General features: G+C 40.9%; 1 protein-coding gene and 1 long non-coding RNA gene across 2 annotated transcripts; both read left to right on the top strand.

Moving 5' to 3' along the window:
- Positions 1–666: 666 nt before the first annotated feature.
- On the top strand, positions 667–19,950 carry abhd17c (abhydrolase domain containing 17C). Its single transcript, NM_001004867.1, is given in 3 exon segments — positions 667–1,328; positions 15,099–15,278; positions 18,366–19,950. Coding segments are annotated over 3 exon segments (933 nt in total). The 5' UTR covers positions 667–795; the 3' UTR covers positions 18,586–19,950.
- On the top strand, positions 3,544–4,237 carry LOC116409776. The gene is made up of 2 exons (XR_004222050.1): positions 3,544–3,954; positions 4,179–4,237. It is a non-coding gene; the product is annotated as an uncharacterized LOC116409776 (long non-coding RNA).
- Positions 19,951–27,771: the final 7,821 nt, after the last annotated feature.

The raw sequence follows: 27,771 nt of genomic DNA, 5'->3' as shown, positions 1-27,771 counted from the left end.
CGCCATGCTGGAATGGGTCAATTTTTGGCAGTGGCTGATTTTCATCCTGTGTTTCCCTTCACACCAACCCTCTTCCAATCAGAGAGCTGCATCTCCCCAGGCTAGGCTGGGGTTAAAAATTGGTCAGTAAAAATGATGCTTGATCTCACTATTATTAATATGGAATAGATAAATCTACAGAAAGGCAGAAAGCGCGGCAATCCTGTGCTACACACTTGGGTTCCTAGAAAGAAACTAAGACCCTGGTTGTTGAGATCTGCTTAGTAACCTTTAGCTTTAGCCTATGAACCATGTTTCCTTCCCAGGATGCCTCCTGCAAAACACTGAGCCTGTAACATCACGTAAAGCAGCTATATGTACAAACATAATAATATAATATTTGGGAAAAACGCTTCACTTTTATAGCACTGTGCTAATAGCGGTGTATCCGCAACCTTCATCTTCCCAGCTGCTGTACAACGAGCTGCTGAGGGATGCTGGGAATTGTAGTTCCGAAAAGAAGCTAAAACGCGGCTGTGCACGAATTACCTGCGCTCTGTGTTCCTACGCAGCTTGTGTCTCCGCCGTGCTAGGGGGCAGCACTCCCTGCTAGTGTCCGGCCTCGCTTCCCTAGTGCTTCCCCGGAAGCAGCTGCAGGCCGTGCGGGAGCAGCAGTCAGATGAGGAGGTAACTGCGGGCTACCTGGGTGCCAAGGACGGGCACTCCTGAGCCTAAGCGCCGAGCCCCGGTATTGGGTGCTCACCCCCCGTACCCTTCTCCTAGGTCCCGTCCTTTCCTCCGGCCTTGGCCGCCCCAATGCCCGAGCAGGGACCGAGGATGAACGGGTTCTCTTTGGGGGAGCTGTGCTGGCTCTTTTGCTGCCCGCCCTGCCCAAGCCGCATCGCAGCTAAACTGGCCTTCTTGCCCCCGGAGCCCACCTATACCGTGCGGGAGATGGAGGCCCCGGCAGGCACTGCCCAGCCGCCGAGGGAAGAGGGTAGCGGGGAGCCGGCGGCCTGCAGCTTGCACCTGTCGGAGCGGGCGGACTGGCAGTATTCGCAGCGGGAGTTGGACGCGGTGGAAGTGTTCCGATGGCGGACCGAGCGCGGCAGCTGCCTGGGCTGTATGTTTGTGCGCTGCTCCCCCGGCAGCCGATACACGGTGCTCTTCTCCCACGGGAACGCGGTGGATCTGGGCCAGATGTGCAGTTTCTATATCGGCCTGGGCACCAGGATCAACTGCAACATCTTCTCCTATGATTATTCCGGCTACGGGGTGAGCAGCGGCAAGCCCAGCGAGAAGAACCTCTATGCGGACATCGAGGCGGCCTGGCACGCCCTGAGAACTCGGTAAGGCGGCGGCATGAGTCCGTGGTACGGCCGAACCGTGCGGCACCGTAACCATGGGCTGGGGTTGGATTAGCCAGGGGTACCGAGCAGCGGCCTACTGGCTTCTGTGGCACCAAACCACATACTTATTGCCATGTCTCAATGATGAATGCTTCTTTGTTTCTCAAGATCAGAATACCCTTTTGTACTATTAGGCACCCTACTGTATCACATATAGCTTGGTTTATTCACACCCACAAAGGATTGAAGGTGACATACTCTGGCCAGTACTCTCAAGTATTAGGCCCATCACCCTATGGCTGAGATACTATACGTGTGGCTTTCTATTGTTCCATACATTCAGAGCTGCAGGAAGTGAAGATTTGCTGTGGCGCTTACTCGGCTGCCCATGCACCAGGAACGGGCTATCATGGTACATCAGCACATTCCAATTGGAAACGTGGCCGATCCGCAAACCGACCCATACCCATATTACAAAGATATTGGTCAGACCGTCCTAACACATACACATATCGAAAATAATACAAAATGAAATTTTATCTGTACATGTATGGCCAGTTTGATGTGTATTACCTCAAATGTTATCCAATATTCCCAAGATAACCCAGTGTGCCGCACAAATGGCTGTGTACCACACTGACTTATACATTTCTCTTTATATATACACACGCACACACACAACACCAAAGCTGCAAGAAGAGCCCACAAGCTGCAGGTTAAACAACTGAGCAAACCTACTTCATCGCTTTCCATTTTGCCCCAGTCAGTATGTGTATCTATATCTTATCCCATTTAGGCCATATTTATATGTAACATATAACAAAATAGTTGTGATAGAAGATGAGAGCGTTGCTGTCCATGGTGCTGGAGAGTAGACATGTCAGTTCCCCCTACCCCCACCTTCCAAAACTGAAATCGATACAACCATGCTCCTTCTGTAAATAACTGGGCTGCTTTGTTTTTAGCCCAGAGCAATATTGCATGGCCTCTTGACTCCAATAAACAACCACTTTGGGGGCCACACAGTGCATTCCCTGCAAATGTTTTGCCAGAGAGAGTTGCAGCTTGGACCCTTGGCTACATCTAACTGTACTGCTGCACCTTCAAAATATATTCTGCACAATAAGTAACTGCCTATTCTAAATATGACATTGTAATCATCAAGTACAGTTTAGAGAGGGATTTTAAATATATTAGGATGTGTTCTGGATTGCAGCAAGCATTTGGGCCGGGGGTTGGCTGGCAGGTGGTGTGAGGCCTACAGGACAGTCACAGCCCTTGGTTGTATGGAGATTCCCCCCTCCCCCTCTGCGTTTGCTCAGCTTTGTTCAGTAACAACACAGAAGGCATTCCTGCCTGGCTCAGAGAATATTCCCTCTGGGTAATCTATGAACTAGACCTCTCGGGGAAATACACTTGTTTTACCAGCAAGATAAACACACAGGTATTCATAAAACCTGTATCTGCTATCATCTAGCCACCAAGCTACTTTATGTTTTAATTACATGATTATTTGAAAGGCCTCATTTTTAGCCACAGTAACTATATGCTAAAATATGTTTTAACATAAAGAGCATGGCGTTCTTAAGCTTTGCATGCATATTTTAACATGTTGATTTCTGCTGAATTCTGTCTTTTACAGGTGGTAGCTGTGTTAGTTTCATATGTAGAGATAGTCTGTAAGCAGATGGGCAACTACAGGAAGACTCTACAGTACCATTGCCAGATGCAGAGTAATAGTTCAAGCAGAACCCCAGCACATAAAGTGCAGTGCAGTATGGTGACTATGACCCAGTACTTTGGGTGACCTTTTTCAAAAGGCTCAAATTTTGTGAGAGAGAGAGATTCCAACATACAGGTATGGGTCTGGAGTACTCTGGACCTTGGAATTTCCAGATAAGGGTTCTTGACATAATTTTTATTCCCATACTTTAAGTCTACTAAACAATTGTTTAAACATTAAATAATCCCAATCAGTGTCTGACTGGAACCCCAGCCCACCAGAAAACCATAGACTATGGACCCACTCTCCAAAATATTTTTCCTTCTTTCCTCACTCAAAACTTTACTCTCCTAATACTTTTAATTTCATGCTAATATCTAGCCTTACATCTATTTTTCCTCTTTGCTCCCGTTAAGATATAGGGAATGACCATGAAGTAAGCAAAATAGTTAGGAGCAGGAGGGCCCAATGACACCTGGGCCCACCGGGAGTTTTCCTGGTATCCTGGTGGGCCAGTCCGACACTGATCCCAATAGCATTGTCTTACCACCAATAAGGATTAATTGCATTTTAGTTACCGTCAGTGCTGCATTTAGGTCTGGTGACACCCTAGGTACCGGGCCTTAATACTTCTCCTCCATATGCGGGGGTCACAGCCATGGCACACAGCGAACCCCCTCACACGCACACATTTTACACTCCACCCCCGTGCTTCGGCACCGGATTTCCGAACAAAAGTTGGCCATACATGGTAAGAGTGGATCTTCTCCCGATATCCCCACCTACGGGTGGGGGATACCAGGCTAATTCGGTCATTTGGCCCTGGGAAAAGTAAGAAAAAATGTATATATCTCTGAACGGACTTCTTGTGTGCTCTCACAATAATTAGGAAACAAAGTAGAGGTGGAGGGCGTGGCTTAGTTTCCACCCTCCCCCTACGTCATTGAGTCAACACTATTTAAACTTTCTTCGATATTGTTAGAACTAGCCTATGACTAAGTGCTCCCTATGCACGAAACGCGTCAGGCATTTGCAGTTTTTAAACATGTTGGAATAAAGTTCAAGTTTTAACAGATCCCTTTGAGTCCGGATTGCTTGTCGTCCATTTTCAACATTCAAAAGTAGAGGTGGATGCTGGCCATATTCATGCAGTGCTCCACTGCCATAACACCATGGGGGAAAAAGGCTGCACTCCTTTCTCTGAAAAAAGTGTTCTTTATTCCATTAAATAAAAAAAAACATAGCTGCTAGGATACAAACGGCCTGAATGGAAGAACCCTTAATCATAGCCCTGGGGCCAAACAATCAAATTAGAACAACGGGTATAGGCGCCGCCAGTTTGGGGACCAATCGATTCGACGCGGTCCCTGATCCAACAGAAAAATCAAACCTGCCCGATTTCAGGCCAGATCTAAAATAAAAACTAGTTAAATAGGTTTAGATATGTAAATATGGGAATGTAGTATTGTAGTGACCACCAATTTTCTTTTTGCGTATGCAGTTTAAACAAAAAAAGACATGATTAACATTGCTGGCATGGGTCAATTCCTACAGTGCACTACAAGGAAATTATATGGTGACCCCCTGTACCTAAGAAGATGGAAGGCACTGTACTGTTATACACACAGGTTATCCTGTTTCTAAAAATACATGCGGAGCCTACAAAACTTTATTTGCTCATGGTATTCCCATGACTCCATCCTGTATCCCCTATACGTATCACTAATTGTCCTAATGACGTGTATAGGATGTGGAAGCCTTTTTATGGAAGGAAGCACATACATCCTTCTAGCCATTTGTACTCTGGTTTCAAAATAACTTGTCTCCTTAGTCCATTTCCCACTGACTGCTGCTAGTTCTTTTTTTTTTTTTTTGCCAAGCATTAAGTAATTTTTAGCAACATTTCTGTCAGTGCAGGGGAACTATATAGGTAATTAGTTGCAGATATGCACTGCTACGTAGAAACCAGACCAGGTATGGGACCTGTTATCCAGAATGCTTGGGACCAAGGGTATTCCAGATAAGGGGTCTTTCTTTCCGTAATTTGGATCTCCATACCTTAAGTCTACTAAAAAAATCAATAAACCATTAATTAAACCCAATAGTATTGTTTTGCCTCCAATAAGGATTATTTTTATCTTAGTTGGGATCAGTTACAAAGTACAATTTTATTATTACAGAGAAAAAGGAAATCGATTTTAAAAATTTGAATTATTTGATTAAAATGAAGTCTATGGGAGACTTTCCGTATTATTTATATACATATATATATATATATAATATATAATTTTTTTTTTTTTTTAAAGGACAAGCAAAGTGCTATTTTGCTTTTATTCACATTAATTTTAGCATTAACTTTAGCATGGTGGTTAGACACATTGTGAGACACTTTAGATTAGCAAATATTCCTTGCAGGTTTTTTTCCAGTTTAAAACATTATTAAGTGTGCAATTGCTTTCCTTAAGAACTAAGGGAGCTATGAATCTGGGGTCATATTAGACTATTTACATTATTTTTATAGGTTGAGATCAGGGATAAGCCTTTTTCATTAGTTGAAAGTACTGCTTTCATTTTAGACGAATGAGGAGTAGTCACAAAGCTTTGCAATTATTTCCATAGACCAAAAGAATTGACATTTTGCTTCCATCTGTCCTCTGCTGATAATTCTCTTGTTTGTATTAACCTTCTCCCATCTAATTGCCTTTTTTCTTAAAATACTTGCTGCACAAATCACACTTAGCAGTGTGGCCTTTTGTGTTATATTATTGTATCTCTTGCTTGACAATCACCAAGAATCACGGGTGCACAGAAATGCTGGTTGCCATATGTGGGCAACAACCACCTGACATGGGTTCACCTGCAATTCTAGGCAACTTGACAAGTGATTGCAAGGTTTTTTTTTTCCATCTCCCACTGGCTGAGTTATTTGTTTGGAATATTTTGATTATAACAAGGTTACAGGTATTTGAACAATTGACTGTATCAGCCAGATATTTGGCCATATATTTCTAGGCAGTGTTTACCCCAAATCTCATCCATCCTATCTGATGGGCTTTCAGAAACATCTGTGAGAGCAAATATACGTTCTACACTGTATGCTTTTTGTCACAGTTACTTTTCCTAAGAAATGTTGCTGAGCCGTAACACAGGCATATTGCCACATCTGCCATTACCTTAAGCAATGTTACACATCCAGGGCAGGTAAGGTGAGAGGAGCAGGCATAACTCCAGCCTTGATTTGTTTTCCAACTGGGTGTTAAGTGACTGCCTGTTGGTTTACTTGCTAAGAACATTTCATGGCTTGTTAGTTGCAAGAATAGCCTTGGGAAATCGGAAAGTCATAAGGAGTCACAGTTTGACCTGGCAAATTACAGTTATTGTCTAAATTGAATGTTTGTGCAGCAGTACTCTGTAACTAGTGACCCAGTTACATACTGCTAGCACTTCAGCCTTGGCCCTGTTCAGGTCCAATTAGAAGGAATGTTTAAGTTCCCCCTTGAAGTAGGCCTGGTCAGGTTTAGAGAATTTGGAATAAATATTTCTTTAACCATCGGCTTGTGGACTTTTGTAGAGGCCTTTGAACTCTCCCTGCAAAGCTTCTACCAAAAAAAGATCAGTGCATTCATTATGCCTTCAGCTCAGGAGATTCTCTTCCTCTAACAGTAATGCAAGGTCAGAAACATACTTTTATAAACTGGGCAAGTCTTTGAAAGAGTTGGATTTAAAAGAATAGTTAGTGTAAAAATGAAACTGGGTACAATAGATAGACTGTGCAAAATAAAAAATGTTTTCAATATAGTTAGTTAGGCAAAAAAGTATTTTATAAAGGCTGGAGTGAGCCGATGTCTAATATTCTAATATAATAGCCAGAACTCTACTTCCTCCTTTGCAGCTCTTTAAAGGAACAGTAACACCAAAAAATGAAAGTGTATAAAAGTAACTAAAATATAATGTGCTGCTGCCCTGCACTGGTAAAAGCTGTGTGTTTACTTCAGAAAGTCTACTATAATTTATATAAATAAGCTGCTGTGTAGCCATGGAGGCAGCCATTCAAAGGAGAAAAGGCACAGGCACATAACAGATAACAGATAAAACACTATTGTATTCTACAGAACTTATCTGTTATCTGCTATGTAAGGGCTCTGGCACACGGGGGAGATTAGTCGCCCGCGATTAACTCCCTGTTCGCGGGCGACTAATCTCCCCGAGTTACCTACCCCTGCCATCCCACCGGCGAACATGTAAGTCGCCGGCGGGATGGCAGACGCGGCGGCGCGATTTCGCGCAAATCGCCGAAAAAGACTCGCGAGGCTTTTTCGGCGATTTCCGCAAATCGCCCCGCCGCGTCTGCCATCCCGCCGGCGACTTACATGTTCGCCGGTGGGATGGCAGGGGTAGGCAACTCGGGGAGATTAGTCGCCCGCGAACAGGGAGTTAATCGCGGGCGACTAATCTCCCCCGTGTGCCAGAGCCCTAACCTGTGCCTTTTCTCCTTTTTTCCAGCTTGAATGGCTGCCCCCGTGGCTACACAGCAGCTTATTATATAAATTATAGTAGTGTTACTGTAGCAAACACACCAGTTTTACCAGTGCAGGGCAACAGTGCATTATATTTTTATTACTTTAAAGTTCTTTCATTTTTTGGTGTTACTGTTCCTTTAAGATGTTACCAGTCTGTAACCAATCAGTGACTTGGGGGAGGGCGGTGGCATATGGGACATAACTGCTCAGTTAGTTTGCTTTTGAATCTGACCTGTGTACTTGCAAACTAACTGAACTGTTATGTTCAATGTGCCCCCCCCCTAAAGTCACTCCCCCTAAAGTGGGTCCTCTTGCAAAAGGGGATGGTCATTTTTTTTTTTTTTTTTTTAAATGCTGCTAAACACTATCAAGGAAAGATATGGCCATCTCACCAAAGGAGAGAATCTTATAATGTGTGACCATCTTTCGTTGTATGGTGTAGTTCTTATCAGTGTATTGAATATTATCATACTTTATCCTGATAAGTCTTTGCTACTGCTGAGTTACTTAGTGGTTAGTATTCCTGTTTGATTCAGGATGTATTGTGTAATGCTGAAATGGGGATAGTCCCAGAGGATTCCCAAGCAGGGGAGCTCAGCAATACATTTACTGCATATGGCTGTAGTTAGACATTTCCTTTAGGTTTTGCAGGATGTTGGGACACGTGGCAAACCTGGAATAGTATTTCCAGTGTAAAAATCCCATATTTAATTTTAGCAGTTCTCCCCTCTGTGGTTAGAATCTACGCTAAGCTCCTAAATCATTTTTCCATTGTTTATCCATCATTACTTTTGGGAGCCACATGCTGGCCTCTGATTTCATAGATGCATGTCTAGGATCGTAAAACAAAAATCCCCCCAAAGGTATATTGTTACCGCACTCTTACCATAGGGATTCCTATGTTACTACATATTCCCTTTAAAGGCAGAATATATGTATTAAGTCTTTAGTGCTTGCCTTTTCTTAGTCTCTGGTTAAGTTGTCCTGGGTGCCACCTTTTATTTGAGAACAATTTTAAATGTTCAAATGTAACTGTTGATTCAGTAGTGATCAGTCAGATGGGAGAGGTTGGGAGTTGACCGACATCTTATGCTCTAGGCTTTTATTGTGCAGAGGTGTACAATTAGTTGGCTTTATTAGCAGTAGATAATAAGTGGAGCCAAAATACCAAATGCTGCAATGGCCTGATCTCTGCACACACACTGTACCGCTTAGAGCTTGTGTATCTTTATGGTTGGGTGTGGCCAGAGTAAAAGCATTTATTGTATAGAAATCATTTCTTTTCTCAGAGAATGACACAGTGCAACATAGGCACTACAAGCACAATAAAGCTGTGATGGTTTTCACAAGATGTAGTGGTGTGGCTTATACTTTTACATTGTTGGTAAATTGACGTCTCTTTGAATTACCCCCATCTAAATGTCCACGCCCAGAGACCTATTGAATGCTTTTTGAGGATCATTGAAAAGTACACAAACCAGATAAAGAATTCAACCCAGCCATTAGTACAATATTTAAAGCCACAGCAAACATTGCATACAATTGAAAATTAATATAATAGGTGAATGTTTTCAAAGAATGGCCCTTTGTTCATGCTGCTTTTGCATCATAATGTAACAACGGAAATAATGTGACACCGGAATGGATTGTCAGTAGAGAGGGGTATTCTTAAAAGATATTGTATTGCACCATTCCAACACAAGGGGGCCAATTTATCAATGTATGATTGGTTATGAATAGAAAATATTCATATTTCTTCTAACTTTTAGAACTGGTGTGTGTTTCCCGTGACTTTTTCTTTAATTTCCACAACTTTTTCGTACTTTGCTACAATTTGTGCAACAAAATCGTATTGTTGCGCCAAGTACAAAAGTTTCGGATTCATTCAAGCTTTGGTATCGTGACTTTCCTTGGGCCAGGTAGTAGCTGCAGAGTGCCATTGAGTCCTACGGGAGGCTTCCAAAATCATGCACTGAAGGTTCAAAGTCAGAAAAGTTTTTGCGCCGTATACAATCGTTTGGATATGAACATTTCATAACTTTCGGATCGCACCACGATTTTTTCGTACAATCACGACTTGACTTTTCGCAAAATTTAAAGCACATGAGAAATGTTCGTATTTAACTCGAATTGTCGCAAATCGTACTAGTAATTCGGACTTGAATCGGCCCCAAGTTGTGGCCAAGATTTGGTTCACATCAGAGCCCCTCAAAAGTTGTGTGTTGAGTTCCAACTTGACATAAGTAAAACAACATCCTTTTTTACTCGTTAGCCGCACACAGATGTAAAAAGTGTTTGTGAGCAACACAAGCATGAAAAAGTTCCTTGGAGATGCCAAAAATGTTGTTCACAAGCCACTGGTTGGGGATCACTGTTCAAATTAGTTGCTTTCGATAAATTTAGAAGAATGACTGTGGTAGACATATTGTAGTAGTTACTTTGTACATTCTATAAAAAAAGCTTGGTAATTTATTCTTGCTGTTCAACATATTTATGGTGCCACACGTTTCCCAGTTAATCAGTCCATACCACCAGTGCTTTTTATTTGGAAGTTCACCACCTTAGGCTGATGCCACACCAGGCGTAGGGCTGATTTTTTCGGCAAGCGGAAAAACGCTTGCCGAAAATTCAGCCCTACGCCTGCTACTTGTGCCTGCACCCGAATGAATGGGATACGCTCGGGTGCAGGCACATGTAGCCGATATATGCAGGAAAACGCGAGACTTTGCATTCTCTCGCGTTTTCATGCGTATATCGGCTACATGTGCCTGCACCCGAGCGTATCCCATTCATTCGGGTGCAGGCACAAGTAGCAGGCGTAGGGCTGAATTTTCGGAAAGCGTTTTTCCGCTTGCCGAAAAAATCAGCCCTACGCCTGGTGTGGCATCAGCCTTAGAGGAAGGGGATACAAAGTGGGCAGTAGATTTTTTCCAATATGCATACATATATATGTAATAAATATGCATGCCTGTATTCAGGTTTTAGGCATTAATGGAGATTATCTATAAAACAGATGAATGGTCCAGATCTCAATAACCGTTTAAAGCTGTACTCTAGATCATTCCTTCCTCCCTAAGCGCTAGAACTCAGGTGGCCCATATTTCTTCAAGAATGTGCAATGTTATATTTCTGCTTCAATTAGTGCAAGATGAATCAATCAAGGCTCAGTCACGAGTCTCTCAAGTAATCTGGCCGGAACTGTGATTGCTTTTCTCTCTGCCAAAAACACAGGCTGAGCATTAGTCTAGCTGAGACAACCTTTCACATTATTGCGTGTTTTGACTGACTGAGCAGTATTTGTATAGCAGAAGCCAAGAGAAAGCATCTGAAATAGCAATATGTTAATAAAACTCAATGGTACAGAATTAGTTGTGTTTATACAAAAGTTAAACAACAAGTATTGCTCATGCGACTGAAGGCAAGTCATCTAATCCAATATACTCTCATACAGCTCATATTTGCACCTCTACAGAATTCATTTCCTTTCATTTTATCACTGTTAAGTTGGTCACGTAGTGGTCGCTATCCTTGGGGCACTTTGCTCCTATTTAGGCAGGCACAATATGCGCTTTCGTGTGGGTCTAGAATGGCAGTCTTTGGGGTAAAATGTATTATTTGTCATTTTGCAACATTGTCTCTGCTTTTTTGTGCACTCTTAAGCTGATCATCCACGCTAAGAGGGGAAGATTTGCTCGTTTGGCAACTTCGCCAAACAAGCAAATGTTTCCCCGATATGCCCACCTTGGGTGGCTGATATCAGATTAACTCAATGCTAAAAACCTATACATAGAAGTTGAAAGGTCGAAGTAGCGTTCCATGGGACAACAGATCTGATTTACTGGCCAGGTCAGACCTCTATCACAGCTCACAAACAGAAGAGGGTTTAAATGCAAACAGTCACCATGTAATCATTTTTTGTTTTAATAAACCCAGTATGCTTTATATTTATTACTAATAACAGTGTAGCACAGTTGCATTCTTAGCAAGCATTTAGCTTGTCATTCTCTGCTTTATTATTAAGATAATTCAGTGCTCCTCGATGAAGCCACGTTTACATGCTGGAGCATTAATGAGATACAGAAATGAGACGGATGATATTAAAAATGACAGTTTTGTAGGGTTTTGCAACAGATCTAACATTCCCAAATATTTTACTGGCTCCAGTCTGTCACCATTTCAATCCCCCCTTCTACTTTCAAGAAAGGCATGAAGGATTGCTGTAAAAATCCAATGGCAAGTCCAAATATGATGTCAATGTTGAATATACACAAACACTGCAAATTAACCACAGACTCATCACTTTCAGTATACGCTTTCAATTTAAATTTCCTTTGTATGTTTTGTTTGCAAAGTTGGCTACTCTGATGTAATGAGCTGGTCATTGTATGTCTGTTCTGCATATTGGTGTATTACTTTGTGTTGTCATTAACCAAAACTTTGAATTTGAAGAGTATACTAACATAATAAAGGAGAGGAAGGCATATCTTATATTCCTTTAAAACAATAACCACAGTTGTAAAATGTGCTTGTGTGGAAAAAAGCAAATATGAGTACAGTATATTGCATCCCCATTACAGTCCCTATTGTTCTGCTCTTCCACCAGGAGAAAAAAAATCACCTTCCCTGGTCTCCATGTTGCAAACTGATTTTTAAAGCAACATCACCATTTGTTGGGAGCATGAGTTAAAGTTGATAAGCAGCTGAACACAAGCCACAGTCACCATGCACAATGCCAAGAGTCAACTGGAGTGGTGTAATTTTCACCACCATTGGATTCAGGCATATTTTAGTAGTGGAAACATGATCTCTGGAGATAATTAGTTGCACTCCCCATCTACCAGTAATTGTCCTGTACCAGGATGGGTCAGCATGGTATTGTCCTGTATTAAAAAGTGAATATATTATTGTGAGGGAAGCTCAACCTTCCCCATATGTTATGGGCTTGGTCGCCATTGCTTGAAATGGATATTTATGAAATAAAGTCCAGAGATGAGCAACTAAGCTGACTGAATGTCTCTGGGATTGTTTACAGTGGAGTAGAGGCTTTTAGGGGGGATATGAAAACAATGTAAAAATATAAAAGAGGAATATACAAAACAACTTTTTGATGTAGAAGATAATGAGATGAACTCATGAGCTGGATATACATATGCCAATATAATCATACAAAACAAAGTTTTAAAGCTTCTTGCACACAATTGATTGTAGCGCGTTTGCTCGTATAACAGGTACTATATGTTTAAGCAAGAACATTATGGATTTTTCTTCTTCCTCTGGATATGCTACCCATTAAACAGGTTTCACTTAGATAAATAGGTTAAAGCTGATGGAATGTGACTTTTTTTTTTTTGCCCCTCCATATGGATGCTACTATGAATAATGCGTCAGCCAGGGTAACGGGTTGTAAAGCTCTTACCTTTGGTAAGCAGCTGTGATAAAAAGAGGGTTACTGCATCACATCTCCCCACACTCAAAATACGATTCTTCCTGTTTTTGCTCTTTATTCAAAACTTACATCTTCTGTAAATAAGCATTTTTCAGTCACATGGTATTATGGTTTCATATTTGGTTATGTTGAATAATAAGGGTTTGGCTGTATCCCATTTGGACAAGTAGCTTATTATTCAACCTCACCAGATCTGAACCCCTTATGCCTCATGACTTGGATCCTGAACTGAAAACACTAGGATTCTAAAGCTCTTTTTTAGTATCCAGTTAACAACTCAGGCTAATCTAAATTATGGTAACTAAACTTTGGACAGTTAGCTCATCAAGCCTACATTGCCTTTGTTTGGGCATGTTACACTGTGTAATTGGGGAACACTTCATAAAAGTAATCCATTAAGCTTCTTGGATCTTCTACTTCACCCTCAGCCTTCATCTTTAAGAAGAACCCACTCCTGCTTATTAGAGGAATATATCAATTACTGCTCATATGTATAAATGCAAATATGTAGAAGGGTCAGTAGAATTATTTAACTCCAGGAGCTAGCCCTAATCTGTGGGGTTGGTGTTTGATTAAGACCCTTACACAGGCCAATAAAAAACTGACAGTGAAAAGGAGGCTATATCAGCAGCCTGGGGATAAATTAATAATCTGCTACGCTACTTTTAACCACAATGAAAAAGTCCTTAGTCTGATTTTATGATGGATGTTGGGCTCTCTATTGCAAGAGACAATGGTTTTTAACTGTAGAGTCAAAATTAACAAGAACTGCTTAAACTGCTTAAAAATATGTAATACATATGTAATACATGCGTTTGTTTTAATTTTTTCCACTTTGTTTATATTGCTCTAATCATGTGTATCAGTAATTAGCAGCCTAAACATTGGTATGAAACATTGAGATGATACTGGCAGGAGTGTGATTGCCAAGTTTTCACCTGCTTTGGCATTACTATACCACTGGCTCACCAGAGCTATATAAGGAGTTGATTAGTCAAAGGCTCATGTGATTTAGCTTCCATTTATTTGCACGTAAGCAGGTATCACTTACTGATGCACTGGCATTTTACATTAGCATCCGGCTATCAAACTTACTTTTTATGAAGAGCTTGACATTAAGTCTGATTAAACAAACCAGTGAAGCAAAACCAATTAATCCATTAAGGAAAATAGGACTGATCAAACACATTGCCAATAACAGGTGCCTATCACGTGGTTTGCCTGTGCGTGCCTATCACGTGTTGAACACCTGCAAATAACTACCAGTAACCCTCCTCCATTCTTTTACGCACGTTCCACATCTTTGGGGATTAGAAGAGAGTGCTAATAACCAGTGTTAAAACATGAAAGTAGTACAAGAAAAAAAGGAAATGCCCTCCTTCCAGTTGTAATTGGGTTATTAGCCCCACACTCTCGCCCTTATTGCTGTCTTCTTGAAGAATTTGTTCAGCGTCACAGAAAAATAGCACTGAACCATTCTTCCTTCCACTTAATTTACTGGCTAATAAGACCCACGCTTTTAGCCTCATAAATGGGGAATTCCGCTTCACAAAGAAAAAGGTGTAGGAAATGTATTCCTGACTTCCTGTAATTGAATAGAGAACCACCCTCTCAATTTTATAGGCAGCTTCCTGAAATACAGGTTTGGTGTCACAAAACAGTTGGACATAAAGACCTATTCCTTCCACTGCTTATTTAAACCCACAATCACTCTTATAATAAAAATGTCACTCAACACCCTTTTTATTAATCGCACGCTTTAAAGCTGTACACGTAGTTAAGATATTCTATAGATCAATGGTGTCCAAGCTGCTGCAACTATTTAGTATTTTGTGGTTGGATGGGGATTATGGGTGTTATAATTTGGCTGCCAGGGCCAAGATTGAGCATTCCCTCTGTGCTGAAACATTTCCATAGAGTTTTTTTCTGTCCCAAATATAAACAGTTATGTTTGTGGTTAAGTTATATACGGTACATTTAGCAAGCTTTCCCTCACTACTGCTTATTTAACTTGGCTTGTATGTATGGATTGTGCAGTGTTGCTGCATACTCTTAATATGCAATTTTATGCCTCATTGCAGATATGGAGTCACCCCTGAGAATATCATCCTTTATGGTCAGAGCATTGGTACTGTACCTACGGTGGACCTGGCTTCTCGCTACGAATGTGCAGCTGTCATTCTTCACTCACCTCTGATGTCTGGACTACGGGTTGCTTTTCCTGACACCAGGAAGACCTACTGTTTTGATGCATTCCCTAGGTGAGAATAGTATAGCTTCTGTTCTATGTTTTTTCCACTGTAACATTTGTAATGTAAAGTGAAAGGATATATTAATCCGTATTAATCATCTGCCAAAGCAATGGACTCCTGCTTGTAAAGCCATTTACTAACCACACCATTGGATTCCTGACATAGTATGCAGCATTTTTTGTTTAGGTTCACCACAGATCTAAAATTGCATGCATAGTATGTTTTCTGCTATATAGTGCAGCGCGTGGGACTTTATTGAACAGGTTGTGGAGTGCAGTGTAAAATGTTAGCCTGTTGGTCTCCTAACAAATTTAATTACTGTTACCTATGTCTACAGTTTAAGTTTATGGTATATCAACAGCTTCTAATGCAGTAACTGGATGTTTCTAGTCTTTTGGGGCTATACTTCCCATAAGTCTTACATAGGTGCTTGTATGTTAAAGGAGTTCATGGATAAGATGCAGTCTGCTTGGGTGCAAAGTGTTACAGCTGCGGGAGAGCTGGCTGCAGAATGTAATGTTTACACATTGGCTTCCCCAGAAGCTGGAAGCAGGTTTGGCCGATAAAATATTTCCAGGTTTCCCAAAAAAGCAAATACTGTTTAGCAGAAGCCAGTGGAAGAATTATCAACAAGAAATTAAGTCATAAGTAACTTGGGATGCAAACAGCTGTAAATGGTTTAACCCTCTGCAGGTTTTCTGCTAGCCATATCCCTATATAAAAAGGGTGACTATGCAGTGTAGTTACAGCTGTCCATCCTCTTACAACTCTCTCATTTTCTTTTGGTTAACAGATGCCTGGAACAATTTTCTAATTGACCACTTATTCCAGAAGCCGGCTTATATTTGCTGGTGGCCATAGGGATTTGGACTGTTAATTAATGCCTTATGAAAGCTGTGTGTTATACTTTAATTTTTTTTTTTTTTAACATGTACCTGGACTGAAGCATAGTATGTAGCTACAGCCAGCATTGGTAGATAAAGGGAAGCATTCATGTCTAGCAGCACATTGTAGATGGCGTCCCAGTGTCATCTTGCAGCTATTGCTGCCACATCAGATTATTGGCTATACAACCCTTTGGCCAATAATCAACAATACTTTAATTCTTGCAAATACATGAACCCTAGTTCTGGTATATTTCTACTTAAAGGAAAAAGAAAGGTAAAGTCACTTGGGGGTGCCAAAATGTTAGGCACCCCCAAGTGACTTTAACCGCCTACCTTTTACCCCGGGCTGGTGCCGCTGTCAGGAGAAAACAGCACCAGCCCGGGGTAGCTGCCGGCGCTTCCTCCTTCCGGCTTCGCTGCGCGCGCATGCGCAGTAGAGTGAAAAGCCGAACTTAAACATTTAAGTCGGCTTTTTCGCTCTACTGTGCATGCCCGGCCACCGGCAGTTTAGGAAGTGGAAGGCGGAAGGAGGAAGTGCTGCGCTCCAGGTACCCCGGGCTGGTGCTATTTTCTCCGAACAGGGGCACCAGCCCGGGGTACAAGGTAGGCGGTTAAAGTCACTTGGGGGTGCTTAACATTTTGGCACCCCCAAGTGACTTTGCCTTTCCTTCCCCTTTAAGTATATTTCCTATTTAAGATGACTAAGCTTTCATCTTACATATGTAATGTTATGAACTATGAGGCAGTGGAGCCAATGGAAAGTATCTGTAACAGGAAAGGAAGAGTGATGTCACTTAATGAAGGAGCTGCAATACTGAGCTAAAATCTAATTGTATCATTAACTTTCTTATGTGAGAGCCTAAGGGGCTGATTTACTAACCCACGAATCCGACCCGAATTGGAAAAGTTCCGACTTGAAAACGAACATTTTGCGACTTTTTCGTATTTTTTGCGATTTTTTCGGCGTCTTTACGAATTTTTCGTTACCAATACGATTTTTGCGTAAAAATGCGAGTTTTTCGTAGCCATTACGAAAGTTGCGTAAAATCTGGTGATTTTTCGTAGCGTTAAAACTTGCGCAAAAAGTTGCGCTTTTTTCGTAGCGTTAAAACTTACGTGAAACTTCGCACCTTTTAAGTTTTAACGCTACGAAAAAGGCACAACTTTTCGCGTAAGTTTTAACGCTACGGAAAAATCGGGCGATTTTACGCAACTTTCGTAATGGCTACGAAAAACTCGCGTTTTTACGCAAAAATCGTATTGGTAACGAAAAATTCGTAAAGACGCCGAAAAAAATCGCAAAATACCGATCATTACGAAAAAAACGCAATCGGACTCATTTCGACCCGTTCGTGGGTTAGTAAATGTGCCCCTAAGTGTTGAGAAGGGATAGGCTGAGCACCTTATATAGAGATCCTGACCCACTCTTATCTATACAGTCTGAGGCAGCATGGAAGGAAAGATGCTTATGTGAGGGAGGGGGACAGTTTAGTAAGCAGACAAGTTTAACCCCCTAACACTAGAGCACCTTGTGGGTTGTATGTTGTGTTTCTGGGCATAGAGAATGCTATGTATGTATGTGTATATGTAGTGTGCATCAAACGACATAGCACTTTCTTTTAACAGAAGTAACAATGAAAGGATTTCCCTGGGCATTAACCAAATCACCCCTAGGTCATTATGCATGCATATATAAAGTTGGATCGCAATACAGTTATGGCATCCGTTATCTGGAAGCCTGTTATCCAGAAAGCTCTGAATTACAGATGGCCATCTTCCATAGACTACATTTTAATCAAATAGTTCAGATTTTTAAAAATGATTTCCTTTTTCTCTGTAAAAATACAGCAGTACCTTGTACTTGATCCCAACTAAGATATAATTTATGCTTATGGGAGGCAAAATAATCCTATTGGGTTTAATGTTTAAATGATTTTTAGTAGACTTAAGGAGATCCAAATTACGGAAAGATCCTTTATCTGGAAACCTTTAGGGCTCTGGCACACGGGGTCGCCCGCGTCAAATCTCCCCGTGTGCCAGAGCCCTTAGGCCCCAAGCATACTGGATAGCAGGTCCCATACATGTATAAATGTCTCCTCCTTTGTCTTTTTCCCCCAACAGCAGTTTTTTTTAACTCCCTATAGAAAATGCACTGTAGCCTATCCATTTTAGCCTATCTAACTAACAGCTTTTTACTTGTTCCATTCAGCATTGATAAAATCTCAAAAGTGACCTCCCCGGTGCTGATAATCCATGGCACAGAAGATGAAGTAATCGATTTCTCGCATGGATTGGCTATGTACGAGCGATGCCCACGGGCAGTGGAGCCCCTATGGGTAGAAGGAGCAGGGCACAATGACATAGAGCTGTACGCCCAGTATCTAGAGAGACTTAAGCAGTTTATATCGCATGAGCTTCCCAACTCTTGAGAGCTTCATTCTCTTACCTCACTTACTGTGAATAACAGAGGGGGCACGTCCGACCTGACATGTCCACTGTGGTGCTGGGCGTCCCTTGACACTGCCCAAAAATACCCTACTGGGTCGGATTACAAAGATCAAGCATCCAGTGGCACCTGTTTTCTTTTTATTGTTAATGTACAATCAGCTGCTGTAACTTAATCTCGACTTTTTAAAAAGACCAAAAGATCCTGGAAACCTTTTTTTCTAGAGCACCATTTATATTCTGGAACTTGTTTACACAACATCCTTTTGAAGAACTCCTGTCTTCTACTGCCAGTCAGTCCCACCACTACAACTCTTATGGATCAGCTGGCTTTATAAATGCTCTTTTGGATCTGACCTATTCCTTCAGCTGATAATATCGATGTTCATCGTCAGATGGTTCCTCTCATGGATTAAGGCATTCTGCTTGTTCGATAACATTTATAGATGTGGTATTGTGATGGAACATTGTCTTAAATTCCTATTTTCCTTTAGACGTACCATGGAAGATATATTCATTATAAATTATTCAGCCATCAACGAATGACCTATGGAAAAGCTCCACTGATGAATTTGCAGCTTAAATCCAATTCAAGGTCTAAAAGCATATATCCCCAGTGCCCCCATGGCATTTTAGTAGAAACAAACTGTACTCTCAGATATTAATCTATGGGAAAATGTAATACAAGGTAATACTAAGAACCCCAAAGCTGGCTTTCCTGTCCAATTATTTCAAGATGCATTCCATGCAGATCTCTGCAAGTTCTTTTTACCACTAGAACCTTGCAGAGTTCTGTTTGTTTTGGTCCTTGCACAATATTAGATAACTTATTTTTAATATGACCGGAAGCATTTTGTTATGGATTTTATCCCCGTGTTGGTTTTTTGGTTTTTTTTTTTTTTGGTACAAAATGTTTTTTATAATGGTTCTGGGGTAATATACTTAAATGCTTAAAACAACGATGTGGGGGGTGGGGGGGGTAATAACAATTTTCCTTTACATCTGATTTTGATTAATTTCTTATTTGTTCCCACTCGACACTGGAAAGGCACAATCTAAATACTTGGAAGTAACACTATTCGTGGGTTTATAAACCAAGTCCTGCCACGGGAGTTGTAGACGCAGTGCGTTAACCCTGTGTGCTGGGAAGGCATGCACTCCCCTTAGAGAACAAAGCAACAACTTTCAGATGTTTTCTTTCAGTGAAAGTGAGGGGGGGTGGTCTCGCCTTAATATACTGTGAGTCTCTGGATTATTTTGTAAAATGAACGCAATAGATTATGATTTGTTTATTGTTGCTTGAGGACAGTGCTATGGTTGTTTTGGAATAAAGAATGCATGGAAAGTAACGGGTTTTTTTTTGTTTGTTTTTTTATATATGTGTATCTTATTCGCAAACCTGTTGTCAAATTATAGGAAGGCCATCTCTAATAGACTCTATTTTAATCAAATAATTAACATTTTAAAAAATTATTTTCTTTTCTTTGTACTTAATCCCAACTAAGATTAATCCTTTATTTAAGGCAAAACAATCCTATTGGTTTTATTTCATTTTTAAATAATTGTTTTAGTAAATGTAAGGTATGGAGATCCAAATTACAGAAAGATCCCTTATCCAGAAAACCCCCAGGTCCTGAGCATTCTGGAGGTCCCATACCTGTATCTGCAATTTCCACCCAACTGTCTTTATAATGCAAAATAATGCCTTCTTGCCAAGAGTCCTCACCCTGCTTATACATATTCTACTGAAAAATATACCATCTGCACTCGCCATACTAATCTATAAAAGGGCATTAAGGGCTATGGCACACAGGGAAATTTTGAAGCTTTGAATGCTGCATTTTGTGAGTAGCCCAAACACCCGCTTCCAAGACCCCTAGCCGCCTACTGACTTATGCAAGTGTTTGTCAGGCAATGATTGCCCCAAAACAAGGACTGATACATTTGTAGTCTCCCATTATCTGGAAAGCATTTGCTGGCAATTCCCATAAGTCAGTGGCCATTTCTGTGACTTTGTCCTACTTCCTTAGCTATTAAAAAAAAAAAAAAAAAACTACAGGCACCCCAGAAAAGCCATTTTAGTGAAATATAAATGATTCCAACACAAGTTACACATGCTTTTCATTGGCTGGGCTGTCTATAAAATTAAGGCTGGTAAGTGTCCACAGACCATTCTGTCTGCCATAATGGTACATGCATATTTATTATTTTAACACACACATTGGGTTTGGTCACCAGACATAGCCATTAACATGTTTTTGTATGCTAATATAAACAGTATTAGAAAGTAACATTTTCCATAGTCCCTGTACAGGGAAAAAAAGGAATAATATATTGTTAAAGGGGACCATAACCCAAACAGCAGTGTAACTTGCTCAGGGTGCTGTTCTGAGCACTTAAACAATTAAAGTACATTTTTTGTTTTTAGTGGTTTCTGATATTTTTTCTGTCTTTGAAAACTCATACCAGGCTTATAGCTCCTCATCTCTCCGTTACTGCCAGCCGTGCACGCAGCTTCTCAAGGATGTCCCTCGGCACAGTTCTCGCTATGTCTGCTTTTTATTTTAAAGTTGTTCTGACTAAATGGGGGAAGCGGCTTCGCTTCAGTTTAACCCTGCTTTCTAAGTTCCCCAGCAGGGAAATATTGGGTGAAAAATCTCAGAAACCACTATTAATAATAGTGTAAATTACTGAGAAGAGCAATGTTGGCGAGTTCATCAGTCTCCTACAAGTAGATTCAATCCAAGATCACACTGGTTTGTATGGGTAACTGCACTGGTGCAATGCAGCACCTGTGATCACAGGGTAGTCTTGAAATGGACCAGCTGAGGCACGTGCACAGATGGTTGGGTGGTAAGGTCAAAATGTGCCAAAGTGCCTGACCAAATCTGGCCCTGGGATGTGCAACCTGCCACCCTACAGCAGTCAGTAAAGTACAGTTCACATCCAGTGCAGAGGGTAAACAGTCCAATAGTCTTTATTAGCCCTTGCAAAGCTCTGGTTGTAGGATTTTTCAGTTCTTCCATTACCAAAAAAATTATTTCTACTTGCTTTCTGCGATTACGTAATTTTTTTCCCCAAAATAAAGAAATCTGACCTACCTTTGCTGGAAACTCTTCCACAACATATTCTCCCTACCACATTCATATAAAGTCACACTTTCCATTTATTTGCCATATTACATGCATGGGAGCTGTATACTGTAAGAAGCCAAGAGGATTTTGAACTTGACAGTGAAAACATGAATAACACAGCTTCATAGTGAATGCTAGTCTTTACATGGAAACGATAACAACGACTATATTCATGCCAAGTACATAAATATTAGTCAAAGCTCCCCCCCCCCCCACCTCCTCTTACTAATGTGCACACATTTGATACATGGAATTATAAGCAATATAAACACATTCGCCCCATCCATGTAAAACCTAAGCATTTATGTGCGGCTCCCACTAATACTGCTGCTTTAGTCTGTAACCTTTGTTAATTTAGAGGCCAACTTATCAAAAGAGAAAGCATAAGCATTAAAAAAAAAATGGATTTTTTTTCCAAAAGTAACTTGGGCCAAGTAGTCTGGTTTGCAGAAACATTGTTGTGAAATGTATTCAATTTAATTTTAAATGAGGCTTAAAAAAAAACAAAATGTTTTAGTAAACTAGGAAAATAATAAGTGTTAGAGACAATTCCCATTGACTTCGATACAGGCTTGCCAGCTTTCACTTGCTGAGTTTTTTTTCTAGCGATTTTATCCCCCATATGTAAAAGGCACTAAGTTTGCCCAGGAGCAGTAACCCATAGCAACCAATAAAAAGTTGGCTTTTAAACAGGTGACCAGAAAATTCAACCTGCTGATCGGTTGCTATGGGTTTCTGCTCCTGGGCAAACTTAGCGCCTTTTATCCCCTAATCACCTTTGTGTTTAAAATCCTGACTATTTAAGTTTTCAAAAAATACTTGTGAATTTTTTTCTCGTCCGCCTTTTTCTTGAATCTAGAAAAAAAAAAAGCCAGCACAATTCTTAATAAATCCGCACCATATAAGACTCCTGTTTGTAATATAGTTATTGTAAAGCTATATGTAACTGTTTAGGGAAGACCCCTACACTGATCATAAGTGTTGCCCCTATAAACGGTTTAAAACACTATATGAAGTCACATGACTCCTAATTCCTCTCTCCCTACTGCCTATAGTAAATCCATTTTAATTGTGCAATTAAAAAAAATGATCAGGCTGAGGTAGTTTCAGCATCTACACAGTTGTCAAGTAATGTTCCCTGTAACATGTGCATTGGAGTCTACATGCACACACACAAACAGTAACACCAATGCCCACAGTGAACCCAGCAGGCATACCTATAAGCCAACTTTTGTCTGCAAATGTAACTGCTTTCAAATAGATCTACAGGACCTGCCTTGTAGTAGCTTTCTCACATAGCAGTACTTCCATTCCTGACAGTAGCTGCTGTTAAGTTGTCAGGACACCGGGGACTGCTATCCACAACAGGGCCAATGCTGCTTGATACTTGATACTGGCTATAATATGGCACATGTTCAGATATGCATAATAAAAGAAAAGGGGTTTCAAAATGGTTTTGCTTTTTTACATTGAGAACTAAGAAGTTGTGGAGGTAGCACAGGCAGATACACATTAGATTGTGGATAATTTCTAAGCAATCAAGAAAATATGGGGTTAGTGTAATTGACCCTTAGTTCCAGTTGATGCAGGGACTGGTTCAAGTCAGAGAGGATTTTTTTCCCTCACTGAGGCTAATTGTAGATGGCTTTAGAAGGATTATTGGCCTTGTCCAAGCCCTTGCCTTGTCCAAGCCCTTACCTTGTTAGGCCAAAATTATAGCATACCATGATTCCAGTGCAACAGTCAGAATCAAGTGCCATTGCCATGCATGCTGCTATGTGATCTGGCTGCTCTGATCCAATTCTAGGCAGTCTGACTGAGATTAAATCAGACTTGCAGGATGTACACAAGGGTTGCGTGCCAAATTGCACAGTTGCAGAGCCAAAAAATTACATTACAACTGCATATTGTTTATATCATGCTCAAGTCAATTTTTAAGTTGAACTTTCTGTGCTTGACCAGTCAGTAATTATCTCCCTGTCTCCTTAAACAACTCTTTTCTCTCCCGCAATATTAACTTAATTCTTTTAAATTTCCAGCCTGAGCATTCATTCCAGAACTCATTTCCTAAATCCAATGGGGATTTGTTTCTCATTTATTTTGTACTTTTCCTTTGCTTCCAAAATGTAATTATTGTCTTATTCAAACCCTTCAGTACTTCTTCCCATCTTTTGTAAACTAGAATGAAACCTCTAAAACTGGTGTTATACATGCAGCTTTGCCCAAGCTCTGACTCCATAGATTAAGAAAATCCGTATTGGCAGTATCCACGTCATGTGTCCCAAGAAAAATGCTCCTTAGTGGAACCACATATACAGTACCTCTCCCATGAACCTCAACAATGTATGTATGTAAATTCTTATTTATGTAACTTGCCTGCACTTCTGTAGAGATCATAAAGTTACAAATGGTAAACCTCTTGTCCTTTATGCCACAGCTGTTCCCAGGTAAAGGATTCAGTCCAAAGTACCAAGAATGCCCCACTCTGTGGCCTCCACCATAACTACAGTAGAGGCAGGTCTCTTCAATTGACATGAGTTATAATTATGCATTGACTAGATAGCTGAGAGGATAAGAAGTTTGGACAGACCAACCAGCCCCCCCCCCCCCCCCCCCTCGCAGCCAATCAGCAGAACAATGGGAAGGTTGCAATATAGTAGCTCCCAGAATAGCACTCAATAGTAAGAAATCCAAGTCCAGCTTGGGACTCCTTCAATTACATGGGAGTAGGAGAAACAATAGGTTACCTGAAAGCAGTTCTAATTTGCAGCGCTGGCTCCTTCTGAAAGCTCAGATTCAGACACAATGAGATGGCTGCCTACACCCCAATATTACAATTAAAAAAATTACATTTGCTAATTCAAGATAAACATTTTAAATGGTAAAAAGAATTATTTTATTTATTTAGAAAAAAAGTACACCATAAAAATCATGACAGACCTTTAACAGTATCAATTAGTAGCCTTGAGGTAACAAAGTATAGAAATGCCATGGAAACAGCAGTTTGTTTTTATACAGTGGCTTGCAAAAGTATTCAGCCCCCACAAACATGAATCAATTTTATTGGAATTCCACGTGAAAGACCAATACAATGTGGTGTACACGTGAGAAGTGGAACGAAAATCATACATGATTCCAAACATTTTTTACAAATAAATAACTGCAAAGTGGGGTGTGCGTAATTATTCAGCCCCCTTTGGTCTGAGTGCAGTCAGTTGCCCATAGACATTGCCTGATGAGTGCTAATGACTAAATAGAGTGCACCTGTGTGTAATCTAATGTCAGTACAAATACAGCTGCTCTGTGACGGCCTCAGAGGTTGTCTAAGAGAATATTGGGAGCAACAACACCATGAAGTCCAAAGAACACACCAGACATGCCAGGGATAAAGTTATTGAGAAATTTAAAGCAGGCTTAGGCTACAAAAAGGTTTCCAAAGCCTTGAACATCCCACGGAGCACTGTACAAGCGATCATTCAGAAATGGAAGGAGTATGGCACAACTGTAAACCTACCAAGACAAGGCCGTCCACCTAAACTCACAGGCCGAACAAGGAGAGCGCTGATCAGAAATGCAGCCAAGAGGCCCATGGTGACTGTGGACAAGCTGCAGAGATCTACAGCTCAGGTGGGGGAATCTGTCCATAGGACAACTATTAGTCGTGCACTTCACAAAGTTGGCCTTTATGGAAGAGTGGCAAGAAGAAAGCCATTGTTAACAGAAAACCATAAGAAGTCCTGTTTGCAGTTTGCCACAAGCCATGTGGGGGACACAGCAAACATGAGGAAGAAGGAGCTCTGGTCAAATGAGACCAAAATAGAACCTTTTGGCCAAAATGCAAAACGCTATGTGTGGCGGAAAACTAACACTGCACATCACTCTGAACACACCATCCCCACTGTCACATATGGTGGTGGCAGCATCATGCTCTGGGGGGGCTTCTCTTCAGCAGGGACAGGGAAGCTGGTCAGAGTTGATGGGGAGATGGATGGAGCCAAATACAGGGCAATCTTGGAAGAAAACCTCTTGGAGTCTGCAAAAGACTTGAGACTGGGGCGGAGGTTCACCTTCCAGCAGGACAACGACCCTAAACATAAAGCCAGGGCAACAATGGAATGGTTTAAAACAAAACATATCCATGTGTTAGAATGGCCCAGTCAAAGTCCAGATCTAAATCCAATCGAGAATCTGTGGCAAGATCTGAAAACTGCTGTTCACAAACGCTGTCCATCTAATCTGACTGAGCTGGAGCTGTTTTGCAAAGAAGAATGGGCAAGGATTTCAGTCTGTAGATGTGCAAAGCTGGTAGAGACATACCCTAAAAGACTGGCAGCTGTAATTGCAGCAAAAGGTGGTTCTACAAAGTATTGACTCAGGGGGCTGAATAATTACGCACACCCCACTTTGCAGTTATTTATTTGAAAAAAATGTTTGGAATCATGTATGATTTTCGTTCCACTTCTCACGTGTACACCACTTTGTATTGGTCTTTCACGTGGAATTCCAATAAAATTGATTCATGTTTGTGGCTGTAATGTGACAAAATGTGGAAAAGCTCAAGGGGGCCGAATACTTTTGCAAGCCACTGTACATATATTTGTGGGGATTTAGCTCCTTTCACACAGGTAAGAGACAGGTACATGGGAATTCCAGTCAAATTCTAGTGTGAGTTTATTTAACACAGCAGGCTTGACAGACAATAGAAGTTCATACAGCTGATATCCCAAATACAACCAAAAATTAGCAGTCTTGCTGAAACTCAAAACTGTCCTTCCCAGGGGGCACACACAGCCACACTTGGGCAGAATACACCAATATAGGTAAATGCTGGTTACACAGTCTTTTGTAGGAAGCGGCTGCACTTCAGTCCCTCAGTGTTTAGGGCAGCATACAGTAGCTGGTCCTTGCTACTAGGCCATCCACCTCTGTGGACCAATATTCCTCCGGCTCTCAGAGGAAACTGTGCAGAAACAGTTCCCAAAAGTACCCAAACACACTGTTGGTACAGGCTCACATACAAAAATCCACCAAAAAACTCCTGCACTTTAAAAAAGTCAATGCTCTGAAATGTTGCCTTTTTTTCTATGTGTTTTTAACAATAAAACTTTTGGAGTGTGTATATATATATATATATATATATATATATATGAATTGGGAACTTCGGGGAATGAAGAAATGCCCTTAAATAAACTTCCTAGTCATTAGTCTGATTAGACCAAGGCTGGCTTAGCTGAGGTTACGAAAATGACTCCAACAGCTCTACTGTACATACAGCACTGCCAAAGATAGAAGACGTCAGTGCTGAAATATACAAAGTTCTTGTTAGCACACAGGCATGTGGTTATCCACCAGGGTCACACTACCTCAATGTCATCCTGGGACTGTACTTTGCCACTTCTGTGGCCTGTTGCAGCTTTGGTATTTCTGGATATGAGTACAGCCTTTGGCACATATATATGCTGCAAGCACAGTTAGACTGCACTGACGGCAATTTGAAAATAAAAAAATTACCTTTCTGTTTCACAGTGAAAGCGGTACTGCAGCTACCTTTAATGTAGGACTCATCTCATGTGAACCCCTGCTTTATCTAAACAAAACCATTCTCATAAATATATACTTTTTTAGTAGTATGTGCCATTGGTTAATCCTAAGTAGAAAAAGGCCATTTTAAGTACTAAGGGCCGCCCCTGGGATCATAGGATTCACAGTGCACACGAACAAAACAAGGACACAAATACTTGTTAGGGCAGATCAGCCAATTAATGGGCAAAGTTCTGACTTTTACTCCCACACTACTTCCTGTTACAGAGCTGCATTATTTCCTAATCTCCTAAGGGAGCACACAGACCATCACAAAATGGTGGCTCAAGGAAATAAATATAAAAAGGCAATATTTACGGATAAATATAAATATATATATATATATTCCAGTTTGGTAAGATACTTTAAGGGTAAAAAACATGGAGCTACTTAGTAGCAGCTACTTGTCACGGCTACTAAACACCAGAAAATACCATGCTATATACAATAATGAGA

Source organism: Xenopus tropicalis, chromosome 3, assembly GCF_000004195.4.
Source record: "Xenopus tropicalis strain Nigerian chromosome 3, UCB_Xtro_10.0, whole genome shotgun sequence".
In the NCBI taxonomy this organism is placed as follows: Eukaryota; Metazoa; Chordata; class Amphibia; order Anura; family Pipidae; genus Xenopus; species Xenopus tropicalis.
This window is presented reverse-complemented; position numbering and strand designations above follow the sequence as displayed.